At 44.1% G+C, this 27,617-nt stretch overlaps 1 protein-coding gene across 1 annotated transcript in view; it reads left to right on the forward strand.

Annotated features, from left to right (window-relative positions):
• LOC117366205 overlaps positions 1-25,661 on the forward strand; it is a 43,014-nt gene extending 17,353 nt beyond the window's left edge. Inside the window, exon 4 of the mRNA XM_033957425.1 lies at positions 23,509-25,661. Coding sequence (XP_033813316.1) covers positions 23,509-23,619 — 111 coding nt within the window. The 3' untranslated portion in view covers positions 23,620-25,661. The remainder of the gene's footprint in view (positions 1-23,508) is intronic.
• The last annotated feature ends 1,956 nt before the right edge of the window (positions 25,662-27,617 follow it).

Below are 27,617 nucleotides of genomic sequence, written 5' to 3' on the forward strand. Positions count from 1 at the left end.
TCTCCTTTGTACATGCCAGCATCTCTCTCTGTCTCTCCTTTGTACATGATTCATTTCAGCTCTGCCACCTCTCCATTTTTCTCTGTTACCACCCCCTCCCCTATGTTCTGGAATCTCTCTCTTCTCCTTTCCTTCCCACCCCACAGTCTGGCATCTGTCTCCTTCCCTTCCCTGATTCCCTGGCATCTGTCTCCTTTCCTTTCATCTCTCGCTCTCCATTCTTGCTCTGACATCTCCTCCTTCCTTTTCCCTTGGTCTGTCATACCTTCCTCTTTCCCTTCATGTCTTGGCATCTCTTCCTCCCTCCCTCTCTTCCCTCCATGCTCTGGCATCTCTTCCTCCCTCCCTCCCTCTCTTCCCTCCATGCCCTGGCATCTCTTCCTCCCTCCCTCTCTTCCGTCCATGCCCTGGCATCTCTTCCTTCCTCCCTCTCTTCCCTACATGCCCTGGCATCTCCTTTCATTCATTCCTTTCCCTCCAGTTGGGTGCAGCAATTCTTTCCCCATCTGCTCCCTTTCCTCTTTCTGTCACCCCATCCCCGGTCGGCAGTACAGCCCCTAAGCGGGTGCTCCAAGGCCTGGCGTCATGAACTTCTTCAGGCAGCAGCAGCATTCACAATTTGCTGCTGTTGTCGGCTTTGGGCCTTCTCTGTTGGATCCTGCCTTCATGGAAACAGGAAGTAGGCAGGACTCAGCAGAGAGTAAGGCCCGAAGCCGGCAACAGCAGCTAATTGCAAATGCTGTTGCTGCCCGAAGAGTTAAAGATGCCAGGCCTTGGAGCACCCAGGGCAGACCACTTCTCTCCTTGTAGCCGGGGCCTCTGCGAGACGACCGACAAAACTCTCTCCAGCACTCGTCGGCAGCCGCAGCACTCTAAACAGGCTGTTTTGCAGTTTGCGGCCTTCTGCAAATGATTCCCTCTGCTGCGTCACTGATGATGTCATCAGTGAAGCTGCAGAAGGAATTGCCAGCAGGCTGTGAACTGCAAGCCGCGGGTAACCCCCCGAAACGGTGGGGGGGGGGGGAAATGCTCACTGCGGGCACGGGGTCAAGGCCATCCACTGCCCTGTGGAGCGGTGAATGGCCTTGTCCCAGCAGTTAAGGGAGGGAAGGCGCATGGTCACCGATCACGCGCGGCCCTTCTCCCTCCGTCCAGCCAAATCTATCTCCCTCCCTCCCCCTTACCTTTGTGGCACTTTAGTAAAGAAACTTACTGAAGCCTGCCTGCCTGCAGTCGCGTGTGTGTGGGTGGAAGCTTCTGCTCTGATGCAACTTCTGGTTGCGTCAGAGGAGAAGCTTCCACCTACACACACGACTGCAGGCAGGCAGGCTTTGCTGGCTTCAGTAAGTTTCTTTTACTAAAGTGCCTTGAAGGTGAGGGAGGGAGATTCTCGGGCTGCTGAAGGGCGGTGAGGTGGCGAGAGGGAAGGGTGGATACTGAAGGGGACGGCGGGAACGGGGCGGTGAAGGGGACGGTGGGACAGGGCAGTGACAGGGACAGATTTTTTCCCCATGTCATTCTCTACTGCTTTCCCCTATAACAGCCTCCGGAAAAGCGTTTCAGATTTCTGCCACTCTCTGGGTGAAGAAGAACTTCCTTACATTTGTATGGAATCTTTTCCCTTCTAACTTTACCGTGTGCCCTCTCGTTCTTTTCACCTTCTACTAAGTCAATTCCCTTCAATATCTTGAATGTTTCGATCATGTCCCCTCTGTCTTCTCTTTTCAAGGGAGAAGAGGCCCAGTTTCTCTAGCCTCTCATTGTACAGCAACTTCCCCAGTCCCTTAACCATTTTTGTCGCTCTTCTCTGGACCCTTTTGTGTAGTACTATGTCCTTTTTCATATATGGCGACCAGTGTTGGACGCAGTATTCCAGGTGGGGGCATACCATGGCCTGGTATAACAGCATGATAACCTTTTCAGATCTGTTCGTGATCCCCTTCTTAATCATTCCTAGCATTCTGTTTGCCCTTTTTGCCGCTGCCGCGCATAGCGTGGACGGTTTCATTGACTTTTTAGAAGTACTCCCAAGTCTTTCCTTGTCATCAACAGCAGATGAATCCAGAGACTAGTGGGATTACATCCATCAACCAGTAGGTGGAGATAGAGAGCACTTGATTTATCCTCTGGTATATCTTGGATGCACAGCCTCCTGGCCAACCAGTATACTCTTATCTCCAGCAGGTGCATGGATGTGTTCCTCACAGCTCCTGGCTTCTGCTTGTGGATTTCAGTTCCAGGCCTGGATGTTTGGAAGGAGGGGTGTTCTGGCTGAATGGTGCCAGCTTTGCAGGTTAACCTGGGCCCTCTCAACGTCCCTACCTCACCCTCTTCAGGGTAACACCTGGGCCCCCAGGACCCTTACCCTACTGGACGTGGTGCCTTCTGAACTACAGGGCTCACAGCTCCTGGATTCTACAGTGGATTTTGAGCCAGGCTTTGCAGCTACCAGCTTCAGTTTACTGGATCAAAAAAGAGAGATATTCTGGGGGCTTAGGCCTCAGTGGAGAAAGGTTCCTACGGCTCAGGCCTCAGTTGAACTGCGGGATTGGGGCTGTACACTGCCATTTTTGGAGGGGCAGCACATGGGCTCCCAGGTCCCTTCCCCTTCCCCCCGAAGAACCTGGATACTTAAGTCCCATAAGCTCACTTGTTAGGTGGGCGCGGGACTACAGAGGTCGCCATTCTCTTTGGAGAGGCGCCAGTGGGAGGAGTTTGTTGCTTCTTTGTGTAGGACAGCTGAGGCTGCTTCAGCCTTAGTTACGCGCGGCCACTGGCTTGCAGCTACGGCGGGCAATATCGGGCGGTAGGAGGCCCTGAGAGCGGTCGGCCAAGGCCCTTCCCTCCCGCTACAAAAGGGGGGGAGCCAGCGCTGCAGTTGCCGCTGTCAACCTTCGCAGTGATTTCTTTGCCGTCACTATTCGGCAGGCCCCAAGAGGTTGGCCTTGGCCGGGGCGCCATTTCACTGGCGGCCTAGTGTACCTTGTTTAATCCCTGCTAGCTTACAGTTAGGTGAAGCTAGGTTAATTGTGGGCTAGCTGCATCTCTTTCTCTCTGGCTCAGAGTTTTTTTTTCTTTCCACTCCTTAGGAGTCATTCATGTGGAGGAGTGGGCTAAAAGTTGGATCAGATGTCTTAGTGTCTGTGGTTGTCATTGTATCTACTTGGGGGCTCTGGGAAAGGCACTTGTCACTTCGGGGCCCAGGTACAGTTTTAGTGTTTTGTCTCTCCTCTGGCATTCTTCTTGACTTTGCTCAACAGTTTGCCTCCTGTGGGAGCCCTATCGATTTGTGCTTCAGAGGGCTTCAGTTAGAGGAAGAGTCTTCCCTTGTCCTATTTCCAGGCTTGATGCCCTAGACCACACATGTCAAACACAAGGCCTGGGAGCCAAATTCCACCCGCCTGGCCATTTTTATGTGGCTCTCGGTGACAGTGTCGCATCTAAGTGCCTGACTATGTAGCCCCAGTCCTAGTGGCGCTCCAAGCTCCTCACCATGCTGCCTCAGTACCCATTTGCAGGCAGAAGGACCCAGTCCCAGTGTAAAAGCTAGGTTGGAGCAGGGCGCTCCACAGAAGTGCCTGACCGTGCCACAGGTGTCTCAGGGTGAGGAAGGATCTATACTTCTACTAAGACTAAGTATCTTAATAGAAAATTTGGCCCTTGACTTAGCCTGTTTTTTAGATTTCGGCCCCTTATGTGATTTAGTTTGACCCCCCTGCCCTAGACCCTTGCGAGGGAAAGAAGGTCTGGTCTGCGGCGGTGCTCATGGGTTTTTGGCATCAGCTAAGGACCATTGCTAGGCAGGATGGTTCCAGACCACAGGAGGTTATTTGGGGCCTGGCGGTTATGATAGGAAGCTGTTTTGCATTCATTCTATTCATGGAGGTGCGATGTAGATGTGGTTTCCGCATCATGGTACTCTCAAGCGAGGATGGCTCCTGTTCACATATGCTAGGGAAGATAGCCTCTGTATAATCGTGGGTGACATACTCTTCGGAATATAGTATCTCCTGGGACGCATGCTGCAGGGCAGGATTTAGGGGCGAGGGATTTCCCGTTCACTTCTTTATTTCCCTCCCTACGTTTGGACTGCTTTGGTAATCCCACTAGTCTCTGGATTCATCTGCTGTTGATGACAAGGAAGGTAAAATTATGTCCTTGCCTGTTAATTTTCTTTCCTTTAGTCACAGTAGATGAATCCAGGGCCCCACCCTGTTGTGGGTTTTTGTCACTCTCAGGCACGGTTTCAGCATGCTTTCGGCTAAAATTGCATTCTCGAATTTGAAGCATCAATGGTGCAAGTTGCACATGTGAGAAAATGAAATTGCATATGTGTTATGTTTCATATGTCTCATGCCTTTTATGTGCTTTACTTTGTGTTTTAATTCAACTACTTTGAGAATACCTATTACTGGTTGGTCAGGAGGCTGTGCATCCAAGATATACCTGAGGATAAATCAAGTGCTTTATCTCCACCTGCTGATTGATGGACATAATCCCACTAGTCTCTGGATTTATCTGCTGTGACCAAAGGAAAAAAAATTAACAGGTAAGGATATAATTTTACCTTTCTGGGGGCTCTGTCCAAGTATAGCACCGGATATCCTGCATTCATGCATATGATTTTTGTTACCGACATGCATCACTTCATTTGCCATTTCACGGCCCATTCCTCAAGCGTATTTATTTATCTTTGTAGATCTTCACAATCCTTCTGTGTCCTCACTACTCTGAATAACTTTGTATCGTCCGCAAATTTAAAAACCTCACTCGTCGTGCCAATTTTTAGGTCGTTTATAAATATGTTGAAGAGTACAGGCCCGAGCACCAAACCCTGCAGCACTCCATTCGTGATGCTTTTCCAGTCCGAGTATTGTCCATTCACCCACACTCTGTTTCCTATCCGCCAATCAGTTTTTAATCCATGTGAGTATATCACCCTCGATTCCATGGCTCGCAATTTTTCAAAGTAGACATTCATACAGAACCTTGTCGGAAAGCCTTCTGAAAATCTAGATATACGATGTCGAACGGGTCACCCTTGTCTATCTGCCCATTTTCTCCTTCAAAGAAGTGCAGTAAGTTTGTCAAGCAAGATCTTCCTTTGCTGAAACCGAACTGGTTGGTCCTCATCAGTTTGTGTCCGTTAAGGTGATCGATGATGCGGTCCTTTATCTGCACCTCTACCATCTTTCCCGGTACCAAAGTTAGACTCACTGGTCTGTAGTTTCCCGGATCTCACTTCGAACCTTTCTTGAAGGTTGGCGTAACATTTGCCATTTTCCAGTCTTCCGGAATCTTTCCTGATTTGATCGACAGATTGGTTATTAGTTGGAGCAGTTCAGCTATAACCCCATTCAGTTCCTTGATTACCCTTGGGTGGATGCCATCCGGTTCCGGGGATTTATCGGTTTTAAGCCTATCAATCTGTCTGCATACCTCTTCTAGACTAACCGTCATCCCTGTCAGGTTCCTGTCTTCATTTCCTGTGTATGCCTGTCGGCTTCCGGTATATTGGATATATCCTCTTTGGTAAATATAGACACAAAAAATGTGTCCAGTTTGTCGGCGATGGCTTTGTCCTCCTTTAGTACTCCCTTTATTCCCTGGTCATCTAATAGCCCCACCGCTTCCTTCGCGGGTTGTTAAAGCGATCGCCCCATATTCCCCCATTCTATCACCCTGACATACATATCCCATATTGTCCTCACCCAGTTTTGAAGGGTTGTAATATTGGGTCATGGGCCATCCTTCTTGGTAAATGGCTCCATAATTTGGTAAATGGCTCCATAATTTTGACCTTCTTTTAGATCAAGAATTTGCTTCCTGAAGGCAGAAAAAAAAATCATTTTTCCACCCACATAGTTACACACTTCTAGGTCAGTTTGAATTTGAATGGGATGAAACTGGGGGAGGGGGATGAAGAATGGTCTTGGCTACCTGTCGGTATCGCACATGCTGGTAATGAAGGAATATATATTATAGAACTCCTAAAGCCACAGGTTGGAAAGAACCAATTTAAGAACTATTGTGCTAAGAAATGGGCTTTGCCCTTACAAGGGCCTTTCCCACACACCAAACCCATTTCCATTGCAGCTTTCAAAATGTTAGCATTAGCACATGGTCATTTAAAAAAATAACCTCGGGAGCAATTTACTGCCTCCTGTCTAGGTTGTGCTGGGGTTGCCAGATTTTACTAAAGTAAAATCTGGGCCCCAGCCCCGCTCTCTTGTCGGGCAGGAGGAAACCTGCACATGCACGGATGCCACGCGATGACTTCATTGTATGGCAACCGCACATGCGTAGATTTCCTCCTGCCCGATGTGATTTAAAGGAGGCTTTTCAAAACCCGGACAAAGTGCCGGGTTTTAAAAAAGCTGTCTGGACCCCCGGACATGTCTGGTGAAATTTGGACATCTGATAACCCTAGGTAGTGTTAAGGGCTCCCACATCATAGATGTGGTAATGTGCTAATCAGCTAGTGTGTGCAGATCTATGGCCATTCTCCACCTCTGATATATCCCCATCATAAAAAAAAAAAAAAAAACTAACATGGAATGCTTTAGTACAGGGGTGTCCAACTTTTTGGCTTCCCTGGGCCACATTGGCCGAAAAAAATGTTTCTGGGACCGTGCAAACACTGCAGCAAGACAGAGGAGGGAGCTGGCATGACGGTAAACGCCCGGGGTCAGCAGAGGAAAACACTGCATCGCTCTTGACTGGGGCCGCACAAAATACTTCATGGGGCCGCAGGTTGGACACCCCTGCTTTAGTGTGTCCCATGTTTAGCCCATTTTTATAGCTTAAGGCACAAAAAGCTTAGTAAAAGGGGTTCCTAAAAAAAAAAAAAAAACAAACCCTGTGGGGGGGGGGGGGGAACAAATGATAGATTTGCACCATATTTCTGATGGCTGCTCCTCCTCTTGGTTCCACGGCCAGCTCCTTGGTTCCAGTTCCAGGGCTCCTATTTTGGTTCCAGGGCCAGCTCAAGGAATTGTAGCACACTGAGCCAACTTCTGCCTTGGGCCTCCTCTCCTGCAATCTGATCTCTCCATCTATTACCCCCTCCCCCTGACTGTAATCTGATATCCCATCCTCTTTCAAGCCTTCCCCCACGCAGACCAGGTGAGGCAGTGCGCTGATCATAAAGGTTACCAAAATCTAGCCCTTCAGGAGTTTGAAGTTACACTGGACTGGGATTTAGATGCCCTTTGTCACTGGTTCCCTGGGCCCAGTAGCATAGTAAGGGGAGGCGGGGGTGAGGGTCTGCCCTGGGTGCCAGCACTCAGGCTAGCACCGACCCAGAGAAAAACCCATTCTGTGCTGAATGCCCTTCTTCCTCTCTGTTTCTGGTAGTTTCTCCACAGCCTGAGCTCTGCTTTACTGCATAGGGTTAATGCATTTCAAAAGAGAGCATGTGTGTGTGTGGAGGGGGGTGGGGGAGGGGTGAAGGAAGAGAAGTAGCCTTTATCTTTCTTTTCTTTTTGCTGAGTTCAGGTAATAAAGAAATTAGTTAATACTGTTTTGATTGTGATAAGGTGTATGTTTATTCAAGCTGTTGGCTGAAAAACTGGCCAGGTAATAGCACCTCTGACTAGGGAGGTAATGACGGGGCCACCTGAGGGATAGAAAGTGCTGAAGATCTTCCCTCCAGCCCTTGCCCCTCCCCCCACCCAAAAAAAAGAAGTCATTCCTTCTATCTATTGACTTAGAACTTTTCCTTCCTGTCTTAACAGCAACAGATTTTAATTATTTACCCCCCTCCCCCCTTTTACAAAACCGCAAAAGTGGTTTTTAGCAATGGCTGGTGCACTGAATGCTCTGCACTGCTCCCGACGCTCATAGGAACTCTTTGAGCGTTGGAGCACGCCAGCCAGCGCTAAAAAAAACGCTTTCACGGTTTTGTAAAAGGGGGGGTTAGTTATTCATTCAGTTTTCTATACCGTTCTCCCGGGGGAACTCGGAATAGTTTACATGAATTTATTCAGGCACTCAAAACATTTTTCCCTGTCTGTCCCGGTGGGCTCACAGTCTATCTAATGTACCTGGTCTGTCTCTGCATTTATATATTGGGACCTTGAGTTAGTGGGATCACATATTGGTTTTAGTCTATCCCTGTTTGCAAGGTGGAACAGCGGAACATTTAGTTCTGACATTCATTGGTGAATCCCACTGTTTTAGGCCACAGTGAAGGGTTTATTTTAGCCTATTTTTAGCCTTTTTGAGGTATGAACATGACTTTGGAGACTGAGATGTAGACATTTTCATTCGTGAGCACTAGAGCTGGTTCTAAAATGCTTAGGCCACTGAGTGGTCCCAGGAGCATACAGGCTGTCAGGGACAGGGGCATTGTGGAACGTCATTCTCGCATTCATTCCAGTGCTCCCCTGTCCTGAAAGATGTTCACACGAATATTCTTGTAGACTCACTTCACTTTTATGGAACTCATTGCTGCTTCATATGTAGGATGCATATAAAGTTTAAATTAAGCTTGAAGAATTGATTGTCCGTTTATCTTTACATGCAAACCTGCAATGGTGGCTTTTAGTGCAGGTCGGCGTGCTGAATGCTCTGCGCTGCTCTTGACACTCATAGAGTTCCTATGAGCATTAGAGCAGCATGGAACATTCAGCGTGCCGGCCTGTGCTAAAAACAGTTATTGCGGTTTTGTAAAAGTGGGGGTTTATTTGTAACTTGCATTTGGTTTTAGGATTTTTTTTTAATTATTATTTATCATTTTATTAAACAAATTATCAAGAATAACTTCTTGTACAGTGTATGATCAAGACAACCAACTAATACACAACGAAGAAACTAAAATAATAATATGAAAATAATTCTGCTTAATCAGTTTTAAAGTCCCATATATGGGATCCAAGATGGTAATCTGAGTGAAAATAAAAAAATAAGTGTATCAATTTTATCAATAAGGCGGCTAGCTGAAAGTGGTTCACAGGAGCAATTAACTAACTTAAGTTGTTACTATCTCTCCCATGGAGAGAAACCCCGTTAACTGTACAGGTTCAAAGAATACATAATTAGAAGATTTATACTTTACTATGCATTTCCATGGGTATCATAATAAGAATAAAGCACCTATCGCAGTAACCCCAGGTTTAAGAAGCAAGAACAGTTTTCTGCGCTTCTGGATTTCTTTTGTCACATCAGGAAATATTTGGACTCTCTGTCCCATAAATTCTTTGTGTCTATTCTTATCAGGTAGCAGGGCAACTGTTACTAATAAGGTAGCTGGCCTAGCTACCTCCTTCATTGAAGTCTCCAGGATCGTGGTTAAGTCCATTTGTTTGCCCTCTACCTGAGGTTGTTCCTCTAAGATCTTTGTAGGAAGATAGTAAATTTTTGAAAAGGGAGGAAAATTATCTTCTGGAACATTGAGTACTTCCATGAAATATTTCTTTAAGACTGCTTTAGCCGAAAGTAAAGGTACCTTTGGAAAAGTTCAATATTCTAAGAGTATTTATTCGATTGTTGTTTTCCAATATTTCCATCTTTCTTCTTAAATTGAGATTATCTCTAATAAGAGTCATTTGCACTTCCTTTACATCCAATATGTCTTTCTCAACTTTTCTACGTTAGTTTTTACCACCGTTATGTCCTGTTTAAACCTATTTAATTCCTCCCTTTGTTCACACAGTTTATTTTCTAAATCTTTTATTTGCGGTGACAAAGTCTGTCCAAGTGCAATTACTAAATCCCATAGAGAGTCTAGGGTCACATTGATAGGTTTAGGCAATGAAAATATACTTGCAGTCATTAATCCAGCTTGTACTGTTCCCGGCGTCTTTTCCCCATGTAGGTCTTGTCTTTCATGATCCCTCGTTGTCTTAACCACAGGAGTGTTCTCCAGTGCTTCGCTCAATTCAGCCTCCCGGGATATAGAGGCTTCCTCTTCAGACTGACTACTATCCCGCGGCGAGCTTGCACTCTGTGGATGAGGGGGTGGAGTTCTGGCATCTGGGCTCAACGTCGACTCCAGCCCAAGGAGACTCGCGGCTGCCTCATTCCTGGCCCGCAGCTCCAGCAGGCCTGACTGTGTCGGCTCCTGAAAACGCCTTAGGAATTCAACCAAAGTCGCTTGTGGGGGGGTCTCCGAGCGCATCGAGGCTCCAGATGCGCTTTTCCCCCTCCGCTTCGGCATCGGGTTTGGCAAGAAGGAAAGGTAACTGACGAATTCTGTGAGCGTCTCTCCCACTCTCAGCTTCTCGCGGCCATCTTGAATGCGGGGTGGTTTTAGGATTTTTTAATAGCTTATTGTTAACCGTGACGGTGTATTTAAGAATGGCAGTGGCTGACATCAATAAACCAATACATTAAAAGATGCAAAAATTACAGTATACCCCCACAAATTCGCGAATCATGGACTCAGTCTTTCATGGTATTTTCTGACCGCCTCTTCCTGGTACTAAAGTCAGGCTACACTAATCAGGAGCTGCTTTGACACGCATAGCGTGTCAAAGCAGCTCCTGATTGGTGTAGCCTGACTTTAGCTCCCAGAAGAGGTGGTTGGAAAATACTAAGAATGATCCTGCACCCAATTCGCAGTTTTTCAAAATTCACGGGTGTTCCTGGAACAGAACTCCCACGAATTTCGGGGGAGTACTATATATGCATATTCAGCCTGTGGCGATCGGTGTTCTTAATGCTGTCTGACAGGGTTATTTCTAGCCTGGATATTCAGGGCCAAGCTGTAACTGGATACTACAACTGAATATCCAGTAGTTTTCTGGTCATCAGAAGTTATCTGGATACTAATGCTGCCCGATTCACGATTCACTTTGGGTGAATCAATTCGAATCGATTTGGTTTTTGTTAAAAATCGGCCACCCGATTTGGTGACTGACCCTCCCCCCCCTTAAACCAGGAGCGGTAGCGCTGCTTCTTGCTGGCCAGCTGCTGCCGCTCCTGCTTTAGTGGGCGAGGGAGGAGGGTCACTCGGAAGTGCTGCAGTGTCTGGCTTCCCCCCCTGACCTCCCGCTCTTACATTTACCTAATTACTATAGAGTAGCGGAGCAGCCTGCAGAGAGGATTGCCAGTGCTAGCGATCTTTGCAGGCTGCCATCGGCCTCCGGAGCTGTCGTTTCCTCTGCTGTGATCCTGCCCCTGATGTCAGAGGAGGGGCGTGACCGCGGCAGAGGGAAGGATAGCTGCGGAGGCCAATTATAGCCTTCAAGGATTGCTAGCACCAGCGATCCTCTCTGCAGGTTGCTCCGCTGCTCTAATTAAGTAAAAGTAAGATCGGGAGGCCGGGGGGAACAGGCAGGCCTTTGGGGAGGGGGGTGCAGGCCTTCAGTGGGGGGGCCCTGATGTAGGAATACAGGGAGGGAGGGAAGGGGGATTCAAAGAGATGTGCATATGCTGGACTGGGGGGGGGGGATGAAATAATGGGTCTAAAAACAGAGGAGAGGGTGAGAGAGAGAAGGTGGACAATAGGATTTAGGGAGGGAAGAAATAGAAAGGGATGGTGTGGAGGGGGGTAGGAGATAGAGATACTGGATAGGAAGGTAGTTGGGAAGAGAAAAGGAGAACTCGTAGACCCTGGGGTGGTGGGGAAGAAGGGAGAAATGCTGGATGAAAGGGTAATTGAGAAAAAGGGGGGATGGCGAGGTCCAACCCTGCAGCTGCGGGGATGGAGATGAAAAAAAGGAAAGATGCCAGACCTCCAGGGGAGGGAAGGGAAATGGAAGGGGAGGACAGAGATGGAAGATAGGTGGTTAGCATGGAGAAAGAAGGAGACCCTGGCAAGCGAGTTATTGGAAGACAACCAGATCCTGGGACCAACATAATTGAATGGCCAGGCAACAAAAGGTAGAAAAAATAATTTTATTTTCTGTTTTGTGATTACAATATGTCAGATTTGAAATGTGTATCCTGCCAGAGCTGGTGTTAGGCTGTGAACGTAAGCTAGGATTTAACAGCGCCAGTGTGGGTAGGAGAGGGCAAAGGGGTGAAGAGGCTATAAAATAAACCCACCAAGATGTTTAAACAAAAAACCACCCAATTGGGCAGGAAAATCAAACTGAATTGAAAAATCGATTCAAAATAGGCTGAATCGAATCAAAATATATTTTCCTGAATCGGGCAGCTCTACTGGATACCGATGAAAATTAATATGGTAGTTACTGGCCAGCCATCAGCAGTGAAATATCAGCAGTCTGGATAACTCTTAGCTCTGTCCCTTGGTCTGCCCAGCAGTATCCAGATCCAGCCAGATACCTACCTGTTCAGGAGTCAGTGGGCGTTAACTGGGCGGTAGTGACTCCTCCCCGGCTAGCACCTGCTGCATATTGACCTATATATTTTTAAACACTCTATGGCACCCTGGACGGGCTTCTGTTTTGGAGCCCTGCCCTCCCAGGCCAGTTCCCTCCTCTCACGCTACTGCTTGAACCCTAAAAGATACGGCTTCATAGGCTGCCTCTGCTGCTGCTTGATACCAACGCAGACCCTCCCTCTTCATGGCAGCTGGCCTATGAAATTGCATCCTGTCGGAAAATGCTTGAGTACCTGATTGTAAAAACCGCTTAGATAACCTTAATAGGCGGTATATAAAATCCTAATAAACTTGAAACTTGAACTGGCAGCAGCGTTGGAGGAAGGAGGAGGTGGGGAGGGTTCAAGCTGCATCTCTTAGCTTAAATTATGGGCCGGTGATGTCGCAGCCCTGGGTGATTGGCACCTTTAGCACCAGCCTCACCTGTTCATAGGTTAACACCCCCCCCCCCCATCTCTAAAGTGAAACTGGCCCACAGCAATATCTGGGAACACTGCAGTCAGAGAATTCCCTTACCTCCTGCAATAAATCAAATTAAGCTAGTTTGTACACAAAATATTCTTAGAAGGGGGTGAGGGTGGCAGTTGCACTCTGCTCATGAGTTTCTGTTCTGGTTCTCCCAGGGTGTGGGTGGTAGCCTTTATGCAACTCCTTCCCTCCCCCTCCCCCTCCACCTCTAGCCCTTAAAGGCCTAGGGCATTTAATTAGCATGAACCTGATGCTTTTGCTTTTCCATTGTATGACAAGGAAACAACTTTTTTAAAAGTGGGGGTGAGGGCTGCTAATTGCAAAAGAGTAGCTCTCAGCTGGACTGGGTATAAGCAGTTAAACATTTTGTAAAACTAAAGTGCACGTTGCATCCACAGAGCTGGAACACCCTGATTATAGCACTAAAATAATTTCAAGATGCCTTCCCGGGTGCAATTATATACCATTTAGTGTTTTAAGCACAGGGTGAAATAAAGAATCTCTCAAGTGTGCTTTGTAAAGTAATATTTGGGTGGGGGAAGGGGGAAGGAGTGGCAGTAGCTGAAAAGGACTTTTTGTCTAGTTGGACTGAATAGTGCTTGGGGACTGACTGAACTTCATGTCTTTTGTAAGTTAATGACTGAAAATATGTGGAGGTTTGTGTGGAGGTCTGCCCCCCCCCCCCCCCCCTTTCCGAGAATTTTTTTTTTTTTTTTTACCTTTCTGGATGTGTTAAACAGCAGAGAGCAGTCACCTGCTGAAGGCAGCAATGCAAACGGATTCTGGGATTTTGGGATCCGAGAACTTGTTTCTCACAGCACCCCCACAGAGTTTTTGTTTGCTCAGACCTTTGCTTTTATTCTTGTGGAAATTTTGCTGGTCATGGTTTAACTGAAAAGTGGGGAATTCAGGAGATTAAGTGTAAAGGTGTGAACTTCCCAGACTGAAGACACCCTTTTCATTACCTTGTGTTTTTCATGGAGGAGCACAGATTAGAAATTGCTTTCTCTAGGAAACCAAGGGAAAACTGATTTCCTCTGGAAAGTACTCTGCTTTTAAAAACTTTCTTCCGACTTGAGGAAGAAGTGAAATTTCAGCTGCCTGAAAGTTTGGGCTGGGGAGGGAGGGGGGAAGCTACACAACAGCCTGTTCTCCAGCCTGGAACAACGCGAACGAGAAGGCAGCTCGCTCTGCTGCCCTCTTGCCTGTCTGCCTGTGTGTATATATCATGTTCTATTTATAATCGCATGACTCAGCTCGGCTGCTCGCGTGCCTGGCCCCTGTCAGCGTTCTCATGGCCTTCAGGGTTTGGCCCTGCCTCCTCTTTAGCAAATAGGTTCTGGCAGAGCGGCTCATGCGCTCCTTCAACCTCCTCCCCGCGCTCCTACTTTCAATGAATTGTGGGCATAGAATGCCAGGGCACAGGGAGGGGGTGGAGGAGTACCCCCATCCCCCACAAGAAAACACGTAGCCCAGTCTTTTTTTTTTTTTTTTTGCCCTCCCATCCTCCACACTCTCCTGCCTCACCAGCTGTTTAAGAACCAGCTGGTCAAGCTACCGGAGCTGCAAAAAGTGCCGTCTTCTGTGACTGCTCTAGTCCTGCAGCCAACACACACGTGCACTGAGAGAGGGGAGGGCAGAAAAGGGAATTAGGAGTGAGTCGGGGGAAGAAATAAATAAGAGGAGTGGAGGGTGAAAGGGAGCTTGTGGGGGGAATATAGGGAGGCAAGGAAGGGGAGGGGAGACTGGAGAAGGAAACGCTGTAGTAACCTAGGATCTAAAATGCAAATGATTATGAGGGGCCGCTGAAAAGTTCTCAGCCCAACCAAGACGAGAATGATGTGGAGCCATGAAACTTTTCATTTCATATCCTTGAAACCCAAGTATCAAGAAGAGCGTGGAATAACGTAAGTTTCATGGCTCCGCATCATTTTCTTCTTGGTTGGGCTGGGAACGTTTCAACGGCCCCCTCCTATTGCTGGTAGTTGATACACAGCTCTCTGCTTAAGACATGAAGGGGAGGGAGGCCAACCAGACTACGCTACTAGCAGACTGGGTGTGCCGTTTTGGTCTTTATCTGCTGTCATCTGTTATGCGGTTACTACTATCGGGCTGAATTTTTTTTTTTTTTTTTACTGGCCTGATATATCCATTCAGCAAGGGGCAGAGGGAGGGTGGAGCCAGGACAGTGCTGCAAAACTATCCAGATACTGTGGTAGCAATTATCAGCCACTATGGAAATCAGCTAAATGTTTAGTGTAGGTCTTCTGAATCTGTGTGTAGTGAAACTGAATATGAATATTAGTGCTAACACTTTTGCCAGTGTGTTAAACTAAAATGGTGGCTGCCACTGAAAATTGGCCTAATATTAAAAGTATGATGATGGATGAGAAGCAAAAAGCCTCAAAATCTGTTCACTTTAATTCTTGTTGCGTTGTCTTGTCCCAGGCTCTCTGAAGTTCTTTCTGTCTTTGTTTATTTATTCATTTCGATTTCTATCCCGTTCTCCCAGAAGCTCAGAACAGGTTACAAAATGACATTCGCAATTGGTTTAAAGACAGATTAGTCGTGACAAAGAAACAGGTTACAGTTAGACAATCACAGATCTTATTCTATCCTCCGGACTGGTCACAACGAAGACAACTTAGGAGAAGTACTTTGTAGAGGCTAGTCACTGATAATCCGATAGGCAGAAGAAGAAGGTCTTCACTGCTCTTCAGAAGGTCAATAGTGAATCCAGTGATCTTATCTGTGTGGGTAGCTGGTTCTACAGCTGAGGGAGGAAATGGCTGTAGGAGCGTTTGTGCGCAGTGCTCATCCGGAGCCATTCCATATATTCGCCACCATTTCTGCAAAGACATATGTACTGTATATACTCAGAATATAAACTGAGGTAACCTTTTCCCCAAAAAAAAGAAGGAAAAAAAGTTGGATTCAATATAAACCGGGGGGGGAGGTGTCGGGTCGGTGTATATTCAACTCCCCTGCCCTGCCAGGATATGCACTCCTGTCCCTCCTCTCTCCCGATGCCTTGCAGGCTTCCACTGGGCCTGCCGTAATCCCTAGTGGTCTAGCGGTGGGCTGGGACATGAGGAAACCCTCCCACCTCCTGTCCCGAACAACTAACAACTCTCACCTCCCTCCTGCCTCCCCGATTAGTAAAAAGCATTCCTTTAAAATCCCTGGTGGTCTTAACGGTGAATTGGGGCAGGAGCAATCTTCCTATGTTCCTGCTCTGTGCAGAGCCGCTATCTGAATGGCTGCCTGGAAACCTCGCAAGTTTCCGCAGTGTCATGAGAACTTGCAGCAACCACCAGGGATTTTAAAGGAATGCTTTTTACTAATTGGGGAGGCGGGAGGGAGGTGAGAATTGTCAGGACAGGATCCCTCCTGTCTTGGCCCACCACTGGATCACCAGGTCTTATGGCAGGCCTGGTGGGTTGGGCTGAGGCTTGCAACAGGTCCAGGGGGTGGGGGTTGACGCTGACATGAACATAAACAGAGACCCCCATTTTTGGGCCTTTTTTTTTTTTTTTAACCCCAAAACCTCAGTTTATATTCAAATATATTAGATGTTATGACTGCTTGATGTATATAACTTCTTTTTCACTCTCCAGCCCAGCTGGGGAGCCACTGAGTCACCAGGCTGGCTCATTAATGTTTAATTTTGATATGAAATCACCATCCTTTCTGGAAAGATGAGCACTCCTTTGATGTGTAATGCATGGGACATAAAGTAGGCCATGAGTTTGGATGAAAGATGAAGCTTTATTGGGGACCACATATTTTGGTGTATTGCTGGGGTCATTCAGTGCTTCTTGGAGTATATAAGATCTCACAAAATCAGTTATCTCAAAAAGAGGATGATGTTTTTGATTTCCCTAGAAGTCAAGGAATTCATTTAATCACGTTTTTGTGCTAACAGTACCCAGACTTGCCCTGCCATTAGACTTAGCAGATCTCGAGTGTTATAGCCTATACTGAGCATTTGTGCATATAACCTTTTAATATACTTAATCCTGGCAAAATTATATGCAAAATAAATATGTTTGTGCAATGGACCACATACCAAAATATAAACCTTGTCTCTGAAATAATTTAGGGCCCCTTTTATCAAGGTGCACTAGAGATTTTTAGCATGCGCTGGTGCGTTAAATGCTCCAAGACTCATAGAATTTCTATGAGCATTGGAGCACTTACCTTGCCGGCTCACACTAAAAACCTCTAGTGCACCTTGATAAAAGGAGGGGTTAGTTATTAGTAAAAGATGCAGAATTTTTAAGTGTTTGGCTTTTTTGGGGGGAGGGGGGAAGGAGGAGGAGGAGATGCATTTTCAAAACTTGTCTCTCTGCAGCATGGATTCTTAACCCAATCTTCAGGGGATACCTAACCAGTCAGGTTTTCAGGATATCCACAAAGAATATACTTCAGATAGAGATTGCATGCATACAAATCTATCTATCTTGAAAAGACAGGTGGAAGTACACATGTTGCAATCAGCACATGTAACATTTGCATAGAGCAGTGTCTCTCAAACTTTTTTATAGCTCCGGCATACTAAACGGAGAAAATGTTGGTTGTTTTTTTTTTGTGGCACATTATAATTGAAATTATAAAATAGCAAAACCCAACAAAAAATAAATCAGAGTTATTTATTTGAAGTTCTTTAAGCTATGTATGGGTAATTGTAACGACTGTGAAACTAAAGTAGATAGTTTCAAGTTTTTTATAAAATATGATTAATCGCTTATTCAGAATTCTAAGCGATGAACAAATCAATAAAATTGCAAAATAAGGGGGGGGGACAAACAAAAGTAACAAAAAAACTGAACCTTACAAAACATATTGAAGACTAACTTAACAAACATAATAAAATGTGAGGAAAGGATGGGGACAGAAATACAATTTGGTTGATAGAAGAAAAGACACCTAGGGTTGAAAACAATAGGAAGGGAAAGAATCTCAAAGAAGTTATGAAAATAAAATGAAGCTCCTAGACAGTCCTTTTAGTTATTAAATGCGTCTTTAAAAAGAAAGCTTTTAAGTTTGCTCTTAAATTTATCCAAATTTTTTTCCTCTCTTAAGTAAATAGGGAGGGAATTCCATGTTTGAGGAGCTGTAACAGAAAAAATGAAGTGCCGTCGTGTATTAAAATTTTAAGTGAGGGGATGACTAATAAGTGTTGGTCATCGGACCTCAGTAATCTGGATGAGGTATAAGGAATCAATGAATTGTAAATGAAAGCTGGAGTTTTGTATATCAGAGATTTGAAGGTAAGCAAACTTAATTTGTACATTATGTGATGAGCGACAGGAAGCCAGTGTGCTTTTTTAAGAAGAGGAATCACGTGATCAAATTTCTTAGCTTTCAATCAATGCGATGGATGTGCTTGTTTTTTGAGTTCAAATTAACTCAAAACACTGCTCGATAGTCGACAAGCAAACACACATTTCATCATCCACCATCTGCAGTCATTCTCATTTTTTTTCAATTTAATTTGTCAGAGCTGAAAACCAAGTTCACAAAGATAAGATCCAAACGGTAACAAAGCCTTGATTGCTTTGTTGCTCAAGTTAGGATAACTACTGCATAGAAAAATACAAATAAAATTACTTGCCGTTAGTTTTCAAGGACCAATCGCGTCAAAGAATGATGCTTGTCTGGGCGGTTGTACCTTTACGCACACAGATGCTCATAACATTGATAGACTCTTGCATATGCAACATAGATGTCATCTATTCTAGTGTATACTTATAAGGGGAATTTTTAAAAATAAAGTAAAATTCTGGAATCTCTCATGGCACGCCCAGAATCTCTTTGGAGCACATTACCATGCCGTGGCACACAGTTTGAGAGACACTGACGTACTCCCAGATCTACCTCTCCACACCAGATATCTCTACAAGAGTTCAGGCCCGAATTTCAGCCTGCCTGTTCAACATTGCTGCTTGGGTGTCTCACCGCCATCTCAAACTGAATATGGCTAAAACTGAACTCCTTACCTTCCCGCCTAAACTCAACTCCTCCCTCACACCATTCTTTATTTCTGTGAATAACACTATCTCGTCGGTTCGCAACCTTGGGGGTGATCTTTTGACTCCTCTCTCCTTCTCTGATAAGATCCAACAAACCGCCAAATCCTGTCGCTTCCTCTATAATATTGCCAAAATCCGTCCTCTTCTCGCTAAACTCTGGCAGTGTTCAAATCCAAGCTAAAAGCCCACTTTTTTAAACTACTTTCAACTCTTAACTCCCACTCACTGCTGTCAGATATCTCTTCCCACTGTATCATTACCTGTACCATAATCTCCCCAACCCTGTAATGTCCTGCCTAAATTAGATTGTAAGCTCTTCTGAGCAGGGACTGTCTATTGTATGTTAAAATGTATAGTGCTGCATACGCCTTTTCAGAGCTATAGAAATAATAAATCGTAGAAGTAGTACTTTTCTAAATACCACTTTCTGTTCTGGGGCAACTGTTCTTAGGGAACCCTATATTAATAAAGTATATCATAAGGCCTAGCCATCTTCCCCCCCTCCTTTTTTTTTTTTTTCAGTCCTTTCTCCCCAACCATGGTTCCATGGGGGGGAGGGGGAGTAGATGAAGAGAAGTAAGCCACAGAAAAGAAAAGGGGGGAATGGAGGGTGAAATGGGAGGGAGAGGAAAACAGAGAAATGTTGACTAAAGGATGAAAAAAGCTTACGGGGAGAAGAGCAGAGGGATGTGGTAGAAACGGCTTCCATCACTACTGTAAGTGAAACGCTTGCTATCGGAAAAGAAATGTGGTTCATTATGCCCTGCTCTCATAACTGTTATAATCCAGATTAGCCAATCAGAACTTGCACTGCAGCACTACCCTTCCTGTGCTTGGCACCATTTCAGAGGTTATAAGATACTGAGGGCTTGTATATCACGTTACACTTCATTTCTAGCATTTTTTTTGGTGGGTTCACACTGGTAAGAGCAACATGTCAGACAGATGGGCACGCATGACCTCACTAAATACTGCCTGGCCCATGCAGAACAGGGGATTTGTTTAACAGCCACATTTGGGACGCAATGATCCAAAGAATTTTTTTCCCCTGTTTTGTCTGTGGTGAAAAATATTTAAATACCATACGAGTGTATATTCTAGGGATGAGTAGCCCCAAAATGTTCTTTGGTCTAGTTTTTATGCATGCGCATGAATTAGGTCTGCCCTATCTGAGGATTTTGGCATTCTTTTCTTGACTGTTCTATTGTAAACCACCTAAATCCACATAGGCTTGGCAGTATATCATTTTAATAAACTTCTTAATTTTCTTTGGATTCTTTTTTGCATTTCGGGGGCAGTGTTCTAAACAGTGCTCCTCTGTTCTGACTGAGACAAAAACATGAACCATTGGGCCAGAAACATGAGAAATGTCAATTCAAATGAACGCACATTCCTGGTATACGCCAGTGGGCAGTCTAATTAATAGCTAATACCACTTTTTAGCACTGGATGTACCTAATTAGGATGGCTAATACACTAAAATCAGAGCAGCCATTCTAACACACCAACACTTTACATGTCAGTAGGAGGCGCCTTCTTCTCACATTAGCCCAACTTTAAGGCACTTCCCCTTCCTCCTTAGTCTTGTCTGCATCCTGCCATGTTAGCAGTCAACTTGTCATGTCATCATGCACTTTGAATTCCATACCATTAGCATACCTTGAAAGCAGTGCATGCAAATAGATCTCATGCATATTCATTGGGGAAATCCTGAAAACCCGACTGGATTGTGGCCCTCGAGGAGGGCCTTTGACACCCCTGCTCTAGGGAATGATAATTAATTTTCCAACATTATAAAAATCCTTATATCGGCATTAGTATCTAATAAACTAATTTAAATATATAATATGGAAACTTTGGCATCAGTAAGGAACATGGAATGTACATATGAGCTTTGTATAAAAGCTAACACCCATTGAGTCTATAGGCCCTTTAATGTCTTGGTGCAGCACTGTTGCAACCCAACTAAACAGTGGGGAAGTTTTTTTTGGGGGGAGGGGTTTGCTTTATGTTTTTGTTTTTTTTACCACCTTTCCTACTAGTTGTAAAGGATTTTTTGTTTTTACAGAAATATCTTGTAATAGTAAGAATAAACATATATAACACATTCAGCAGACCTCTGACATTTTTAAAAGTTAGGGGGAGAGACATGGAAGATTCTCTGTAAAATTAAAGACAAACAATTTTGTTAAAGGCTGATGTGTATGTTTATATGTCTCTGTTCAGGTACACACGTGCCTATGTGTTGTATTAAGTCATACCATAAGAGGCTCAGTCAGCATTGTCTCTCCCCAAATGTACCTCAGGCTTAAGTCACAAAGCCAGTTTTTCCAGTCCTGAACCTCGCATGCACTTGCTCCCCCCTCTCTCCCCCCTCCCCCTTCCCGAGTAGAGACATGGGATGCGTTGTACAGAGCTGCAGATGGGTTTTGGGTTGTTGTTTTTTTTTTTCTTTCTGCATCTCCGTAGGCTTGGGTTGTTTTTTGGTTTTTTTTTTAATTATTTAATTATTTTTTTTTTTTTAGAGTAAAACTACAACTTTGATAATAAGATGCTTTGGCGTGCCATTGATAGCATCACAGTTGTACCCAGTCTGCCACTAGTGACAGCACATGGATTGATATCCAAGATGATTGGCCCCAAGGCATTAAGAAACAGTTTAATAAAACGTAGAAGGGGTGGTTGGGAGTGAGGATTTACTATGGGGGGGATTATGGGATCAGTGGGTGTTCATGTGGGGTTATAAGAACTAAAACCTCGTATATTCAGTTTAAGGAGGGGATAGGGAAGGTTTTGAAAAAGGACTGGGTTTACAATAATAACTTTATTCTTCTATACCGCCACAATCATGCGACTTCTAGGCGGTTCACACCGAAGAGAGCTGGACAAATCAGCGAGTTACAAAATGCAGATAGTCAGTGAAATTACAGTATGCAGAATCTTAAAAAATGTAGCAAATTACAGTATACAGTTCGTTTAGAATTTCAGAGGGGCCCTTTTAGAAAAAAAGTAGCGAATTAAAGAATACAATTTGTTAAGAATTTTCTAGGCGGTTCACATCGAAGAGAGCTGGACTATCAATATTGGTGTAATAGGAAGTTGTTGTTTTTACTTTTGGGGCTCTGGTCAGTGCCTCCCCCTCCCCCCAATTTTGGGCTCAGGCACCAGTACCGGATGCCTGGCTGGTGAAGATGCTCAACCCTTGCCAGCCAAAGAGATTTGCTGCCCAGAGGGTTGCCTGAGCAGCATGAAGTTGGCAGAATGCTCCAGCTGCCAATGCAGTGAACTGAGCATGCATGTACCGGTGTTGGAGGGCTAGAGCTTCCTGCCGGCTTTCTTGCTACTCAGGCAGCACAAGTAGAGACTCAGTAGCAAATCTCTTTACTGGCAGAGGTTCTCTAATCCCCACCAGTCAAAGGTAAGTAGAACTGTTGCCCTCCTAAAATGGACAAGGATAACCTTTATTTTTTTTTGTCGATTAATCTGTAATACTTTGCTTAAGACTTGTTTGTTTAGAAAACTTTTTGGGTGGGATGAAATGTAGTTATCAAATGTAATTGATTGTATTTTCACTTTATGTATTTTGAGGGTTTTGTTCCTGTTTTGTATTTCCTGGCTTTAACCAATTTTTGTTATCTGCATAGAATTGAAAGGTGTACTATGGAATATAAATAAAATGTTATGCATAATTTGAGGGGGATATCAGGGAGAATGGAGTGGGAATGCTTGTCCTCCACTCCAGCTTCCTTCCCCCCCCCCCAAAAAAAAAAAAAAGTGCTCGGTATGACCTTGCTTTATTTTTAGAAAATCTAATGGCATAAATGCACATGAGGCAAGTCTCTTTCATTTGAAAGGAAGCTCCGGAATGAGAAGACATAAGATGAAGTTAAAAGGTGATTAGACTTAGGAGTAATCTAAGAAAATAACTTTTTTTTTTTTTTTTTTTTTTACAGAAAGGGTGGTAGATGCTTGAAATAGGCTCTCAGTAGATAGAGGTGGTTGACACTAGAGAATGACACGGGGACGAATTTGTCCCCTTAGGAACTCAATTTCCCCCATCCCATTCCCACAGGTTTTGTCACTGTCTCTGTCCTTGCCCCATTCCTGTAAGCTCAGCCTTAAACACACTAGCCTCAAACACTTATGATTTTAAAGTGTTTGAGGCTTTTACAGATGAGGATAGAGCTTGCGGGGACGGGAAAATGAGTTCCAGTGGGGACAGGGAAAAATTTGTCCCTTTGTCATTCTCTACTGGAGACACTGTATCTGAATTCAAGAAAGCATATGATAGGCACATGGGCTCTCTTACAGAGAGGAGGAGATAGTGGATGGACCATTTGACCTTTATCTGCCATCATATTTCTATGTTTCTATTCTACTGTACGCGCAATATTATGACTACTACTAGAATCTCATTCTAAAAAGACACACATTTTAGTCTTAGATGTGGACTTACATCTGATACCTTACTACACCTATTGGAATGTCTTCTATTATTTTAATTGAATTGGTTACTCAATAAAAGATTTGTACCTGAAGAAATGTAGAAAAGGGAGTTGATTTTTATCTTAGCATAACATACTTATTAGCATATACTCTGATTTTATTAAAACCCATATTGTATTTGATGGGTGCTATTTGTTCTGTTACGCCAAAACAACGTGTATGGAAGGGAGGAGAGACTCTCATTCATTTTGCTTTCTTTCTCCCCAGAGACCAGTACCAGTTGAGCGGCAGTGGGATCCCTGGTGGCAGTACCTGTACAATGTCATCTCAGAGGCACTGGCCATGTTCTGGGACCCTCAAATGGACATTGCACAGTAAGCTAAGCCCAAGTAGCAAAAAGACTGAACTAAGAGTCCTTCCAATGACTGGAAGATAAGTGTATAAGCCGTGGATGGCTTTACTGCAGCTGGTGCTACGGACAGAACGGGTTTCTCGGTGCCGTCATTACTGCTGGACAGGAGAGAGCAACAATTGTAGCAAAACAAAAGGCAAATTGCATTTGCCAGACTGGATGTTGGGGATCCAGGGGGGCTCGTGGTTTCTGAAGCCAGCTGCCATCCTGCCCTACTATTTTACAAAGAGCCATATTCATGCACAAGGGTGCTCTGGCACTACATACCCTGTTTGGGAGGGTTTTTTTCCTATCGCCCATAACCTAGTTTGTCAGTACCTCAAATTCATTATTGCTGAATTTTGTGATTTCACTTTCAACCAGCATTTTGGTTTAGCCCAGAACTGAAACATGCTCTGGTTAAGCTATGCTACACTTGAGGGCTATTTTTTCTTGCTATTGGATAATATAGAATTACTGTATTTTTTCACATATGACACATGCTAATGACATGTCTGTGTAAAAATGCGAGATATGATCATTTTTAAATTGGCACTTTTTTTTTTATAAAGGCCTTTTTTTTTTCCTGTTTTTTTGCACTGATGTCTGCAAAAACATAAAAAGAAAAGGCCTAAACAAATGCATTAATTTTTGCAATTGATGTGTTGTAGAAACGTAAGAGCCCCTTTACAAAGCCGCAATAGTGATTTCTCCGCAGCAAATGGGCTTCGGTGTATTTACCACAGGAGAATCGCTACCCATAGCTTTGTAAAAGGGGCCCTAAATGTTCTAATTTTGCAAGTATTGTGTCTTAATAAAAATATATCAGTATAATATGCAGGGGATAGGTACAGTTTATAAAAACACGTAATGTGTGCATTATGGGGTCCTTTTACTAAGGTGCGTTAAGCTAGACTAATAATGGACACATTAGCATGCCATAGTAAAAGGACCCCTATATGTGTAAATACGGTAATCTGCTGAATTGGTCCTTGGATTGGAGTACTGATGGATGGAGGTATGAGGAGAAAGCTGATGGAAGAACCAGTGATCATGCCAGGGGGATAAATTCGATTAACAGTGACTTTAAAAGATTTAAAATATCATGGCAAAGGAAAGAGGAAGGAGAACAGATGAAAGTTTAAAAACAAACAAACCCCCAATCGAATCTTATCCCCTAGAACTTTTAATTATGAAATTTTCCGTATGATTCTGTGGATGATGCAAGAGAACATCCCACATGTTCTCTGTAATTTATTGCAAAAAAATATTTTTGGTGAAAGTGAAGAATTTAAATTTTGTTTTGCATTATTTTTGTTAGATGTATTTTTATTGGACAAGCTTGGTCATAAAATTAAACTCTATTGCAGCAAAGACAAAAGTCAATATCTACACCTAGGATAATGACAAGCTTTATTTTTTTTTTTAAATAAAAGGCCTCTGAGAGAAAACCATTAGAGAATGGAGAAACCAAATAAGGTAAACAGAGGCTGAAATTAAATGAACTATATGAGACAAATGGAGAGATAAAATAGATCCTGTGTTTGTTTCTGGGGGGGGGGGGGGGGGAATAAGGAACTGATATGATTGGAGGAACGGGTATTGATTATTGCCTGAATAGTACTCCAGTGAATTTGGGAAAATGCAGGATACAGCTCACTATACACAGTTCTTGAGCCAGAAAGAGATAATGATTAATGATACTGCACTGTAAATCGAAATCCCCCTGTCATCTTTTGGATTGGCATAGTTTTCTGGTTTAAAATTACCTCCTTTCCTTCCCATTTTTTAATGACCTGTCAAGTTACTATGCAGACAATATGGATTAGAAAACTCAAGATATATCTTTCCTGGGAGTATTTCCAGGACTTGGCGCTTTGCTGTGGACTGCGCAGCCTAAGTAGAGCTCTGCATATACAGACACAAAGAGGTCAAGTGAAATATTTTTTTCCCAGTAAAAACAGAAAAATATTGGTAGAACTATGGTGACCTCCATAATCCTCCCCCCCCCCCCCCAAGATCCATTTGGCAAAATGTTCTTCCTTTTGATATGTCTGTAGCAGCAGAAATGCAAACATAAGTGACCCATGCTCCTAAATGTGAGTGCACTAGGTGATGGGGGAAAGGGGTAGGGTAGGGCAGATGTGAGGCAGAAGCTGGTTTTGTTGCTTCAAGCTTACTCTTGATGCACTAGAAATGGGTTTGGGGCTTTGTCTCCCTTTCCTCCTGGTGGATACAGTGATGAGTTGATGGCCTGTCAAGGGCTGGACCCTTGTGGGAACTGTTCCTTAAGTCTGGGACAAGACAATGCACTCGGTTTGGGTAGGTGCAGGCTCTTTTGTTTAAGCTGTATAATTCTGTACTGTATATATGTTTCTGTATATAAATTTCCTGTACATATTTTGATTTTTGTTTTTGTATAGCTTCTTTTCAATAAAACTGGATTTCAGAAAACAAGGCAGATTTCTTTACTGCTGTTTTGAAGAGGAATCTTGCACCTTCTGTCCACTTAAAAGGAGCATCATTTGCTTTTCTTATTAATTTGGAGGTTTGAAAAGTTCTTTTGGGGGGGGGAGAGGATTTTTTTTTTCTTGTGCAAAACTAATGCTGGGATCCTAGCGCCAGAAGCCTTCAGTCGGTTTTCTATGGATTTTTGTACCTATTTTCTGGCTCCTCGCCTCCATTAGCCTAGTCATTTCAATGACAGACATCTTGTCAGGGCCATACACCAAAGTTACTTCTGGAACCCTGAAATCCTAAGTTCTAGTTGTTGCTGTTATGCAATGAGTTAGGTTACCTCCTTAATCCAACTGGGCTATGAACACTGCTACCATGGTATGCCAAGCCCCAGCAGTTTTGGGGGGATGGAAGATCCTGAGGCCCTCTAGAACAGGATCCACTATGACTTTGCAGTTTATTGCACTGAAGGGGTACATAGCCATTTCTAGGGTGGATGGTCTTTCAGCCTATAATTAGCATTGGGAATGCATGGAAACTTCCAGAAGTGAAGAAGGCATTCATGTTCACTCTTTCTCAAAACCCTGTGTGTGGGCTGCCCAGAATGGCTTAAATAAACTCTTTAATACAACATAGCAGGGGAGGAGTTGGAATCTCAGGGCACTGGTCTTTGACCTAAGGGCTGCCGCGTGAGTGGTCTGACCCAGCAACGGAAATTCTTAGTCCCAGGTGCAGGCCTGAAAGTGGGTGGGGCATTAAGGATACCAGAAAATATATAAACAGCAAATACTCTACTCTCTTCCGCAGGGAGGGAACAGACTGGCGCTACAAATTTAGCACAAAAGGTAGAGAAAAGTACATCCTGCACAAAACATAAGTCAAAAAACTCCACTCGACAAACAACTTCAATGCAGTGAGTCTGAAATCTCCCTTGGGCATATCAGAAAAAATAGTAACACTCTCTTTCAAGTTCATAAAGATGCAGGGAAAAAACCTCCAGCACTTAAGACCAAAACTGGCCATTCCTCTTAGCACTCAAATCCTGCACACTGTATCTCAACAGGAGTACTCTGTTTCACAACTCGCGTTTTCAGGAGAAATCCAGAAGAGAACTGCACAGCAACAACAGATGATTCAAAATGGCAGCAACTGACAGAAAATGCTAAGAGAGAGTGTTACTATTTTTTCTGATCTGCCCGAGAGTGGTTTTAGACTATTTACTGCATTGAAGCTGAGTGGAGTTTTTTGACTTATGATTACTATACTTGATATATATATATATATATATATATATATATTTATTTATTTTTTTTAGCTTATGCTATTTTAGACCTCAGTACATCCTGCACAAAACTTTCTCCACTTTTGTGCTAAATTTGCAGCGTCAGTCTGTTCTCTCACTGCTGTTTATATATTTTCTGGTTTTTTTCCTACTCTTGCCTTGAAGATATTTTTCTGTGCATTCAAGGATACCCCAGCACTGCTGGAATCAAAATTAGGCATAGGACATTTGAATCATTCATGTACT

This window comes from Geotrypetes seraphini, chromosome 8 (genome assembly GCF_902459505.1).
Source record: "Geotrypetes seraphini chromosome 8, aGeoSer1.1, whole genome shotgun sequence".
In the NCBI taxonomy this organism is placed as follows: domain Eukaryota; kingdom Metazoa; phylum Chordata; class Amphibia; order Gymnophiona; family Dermophiidae; genus Geotrypetes; species Geotrypetes seraphini.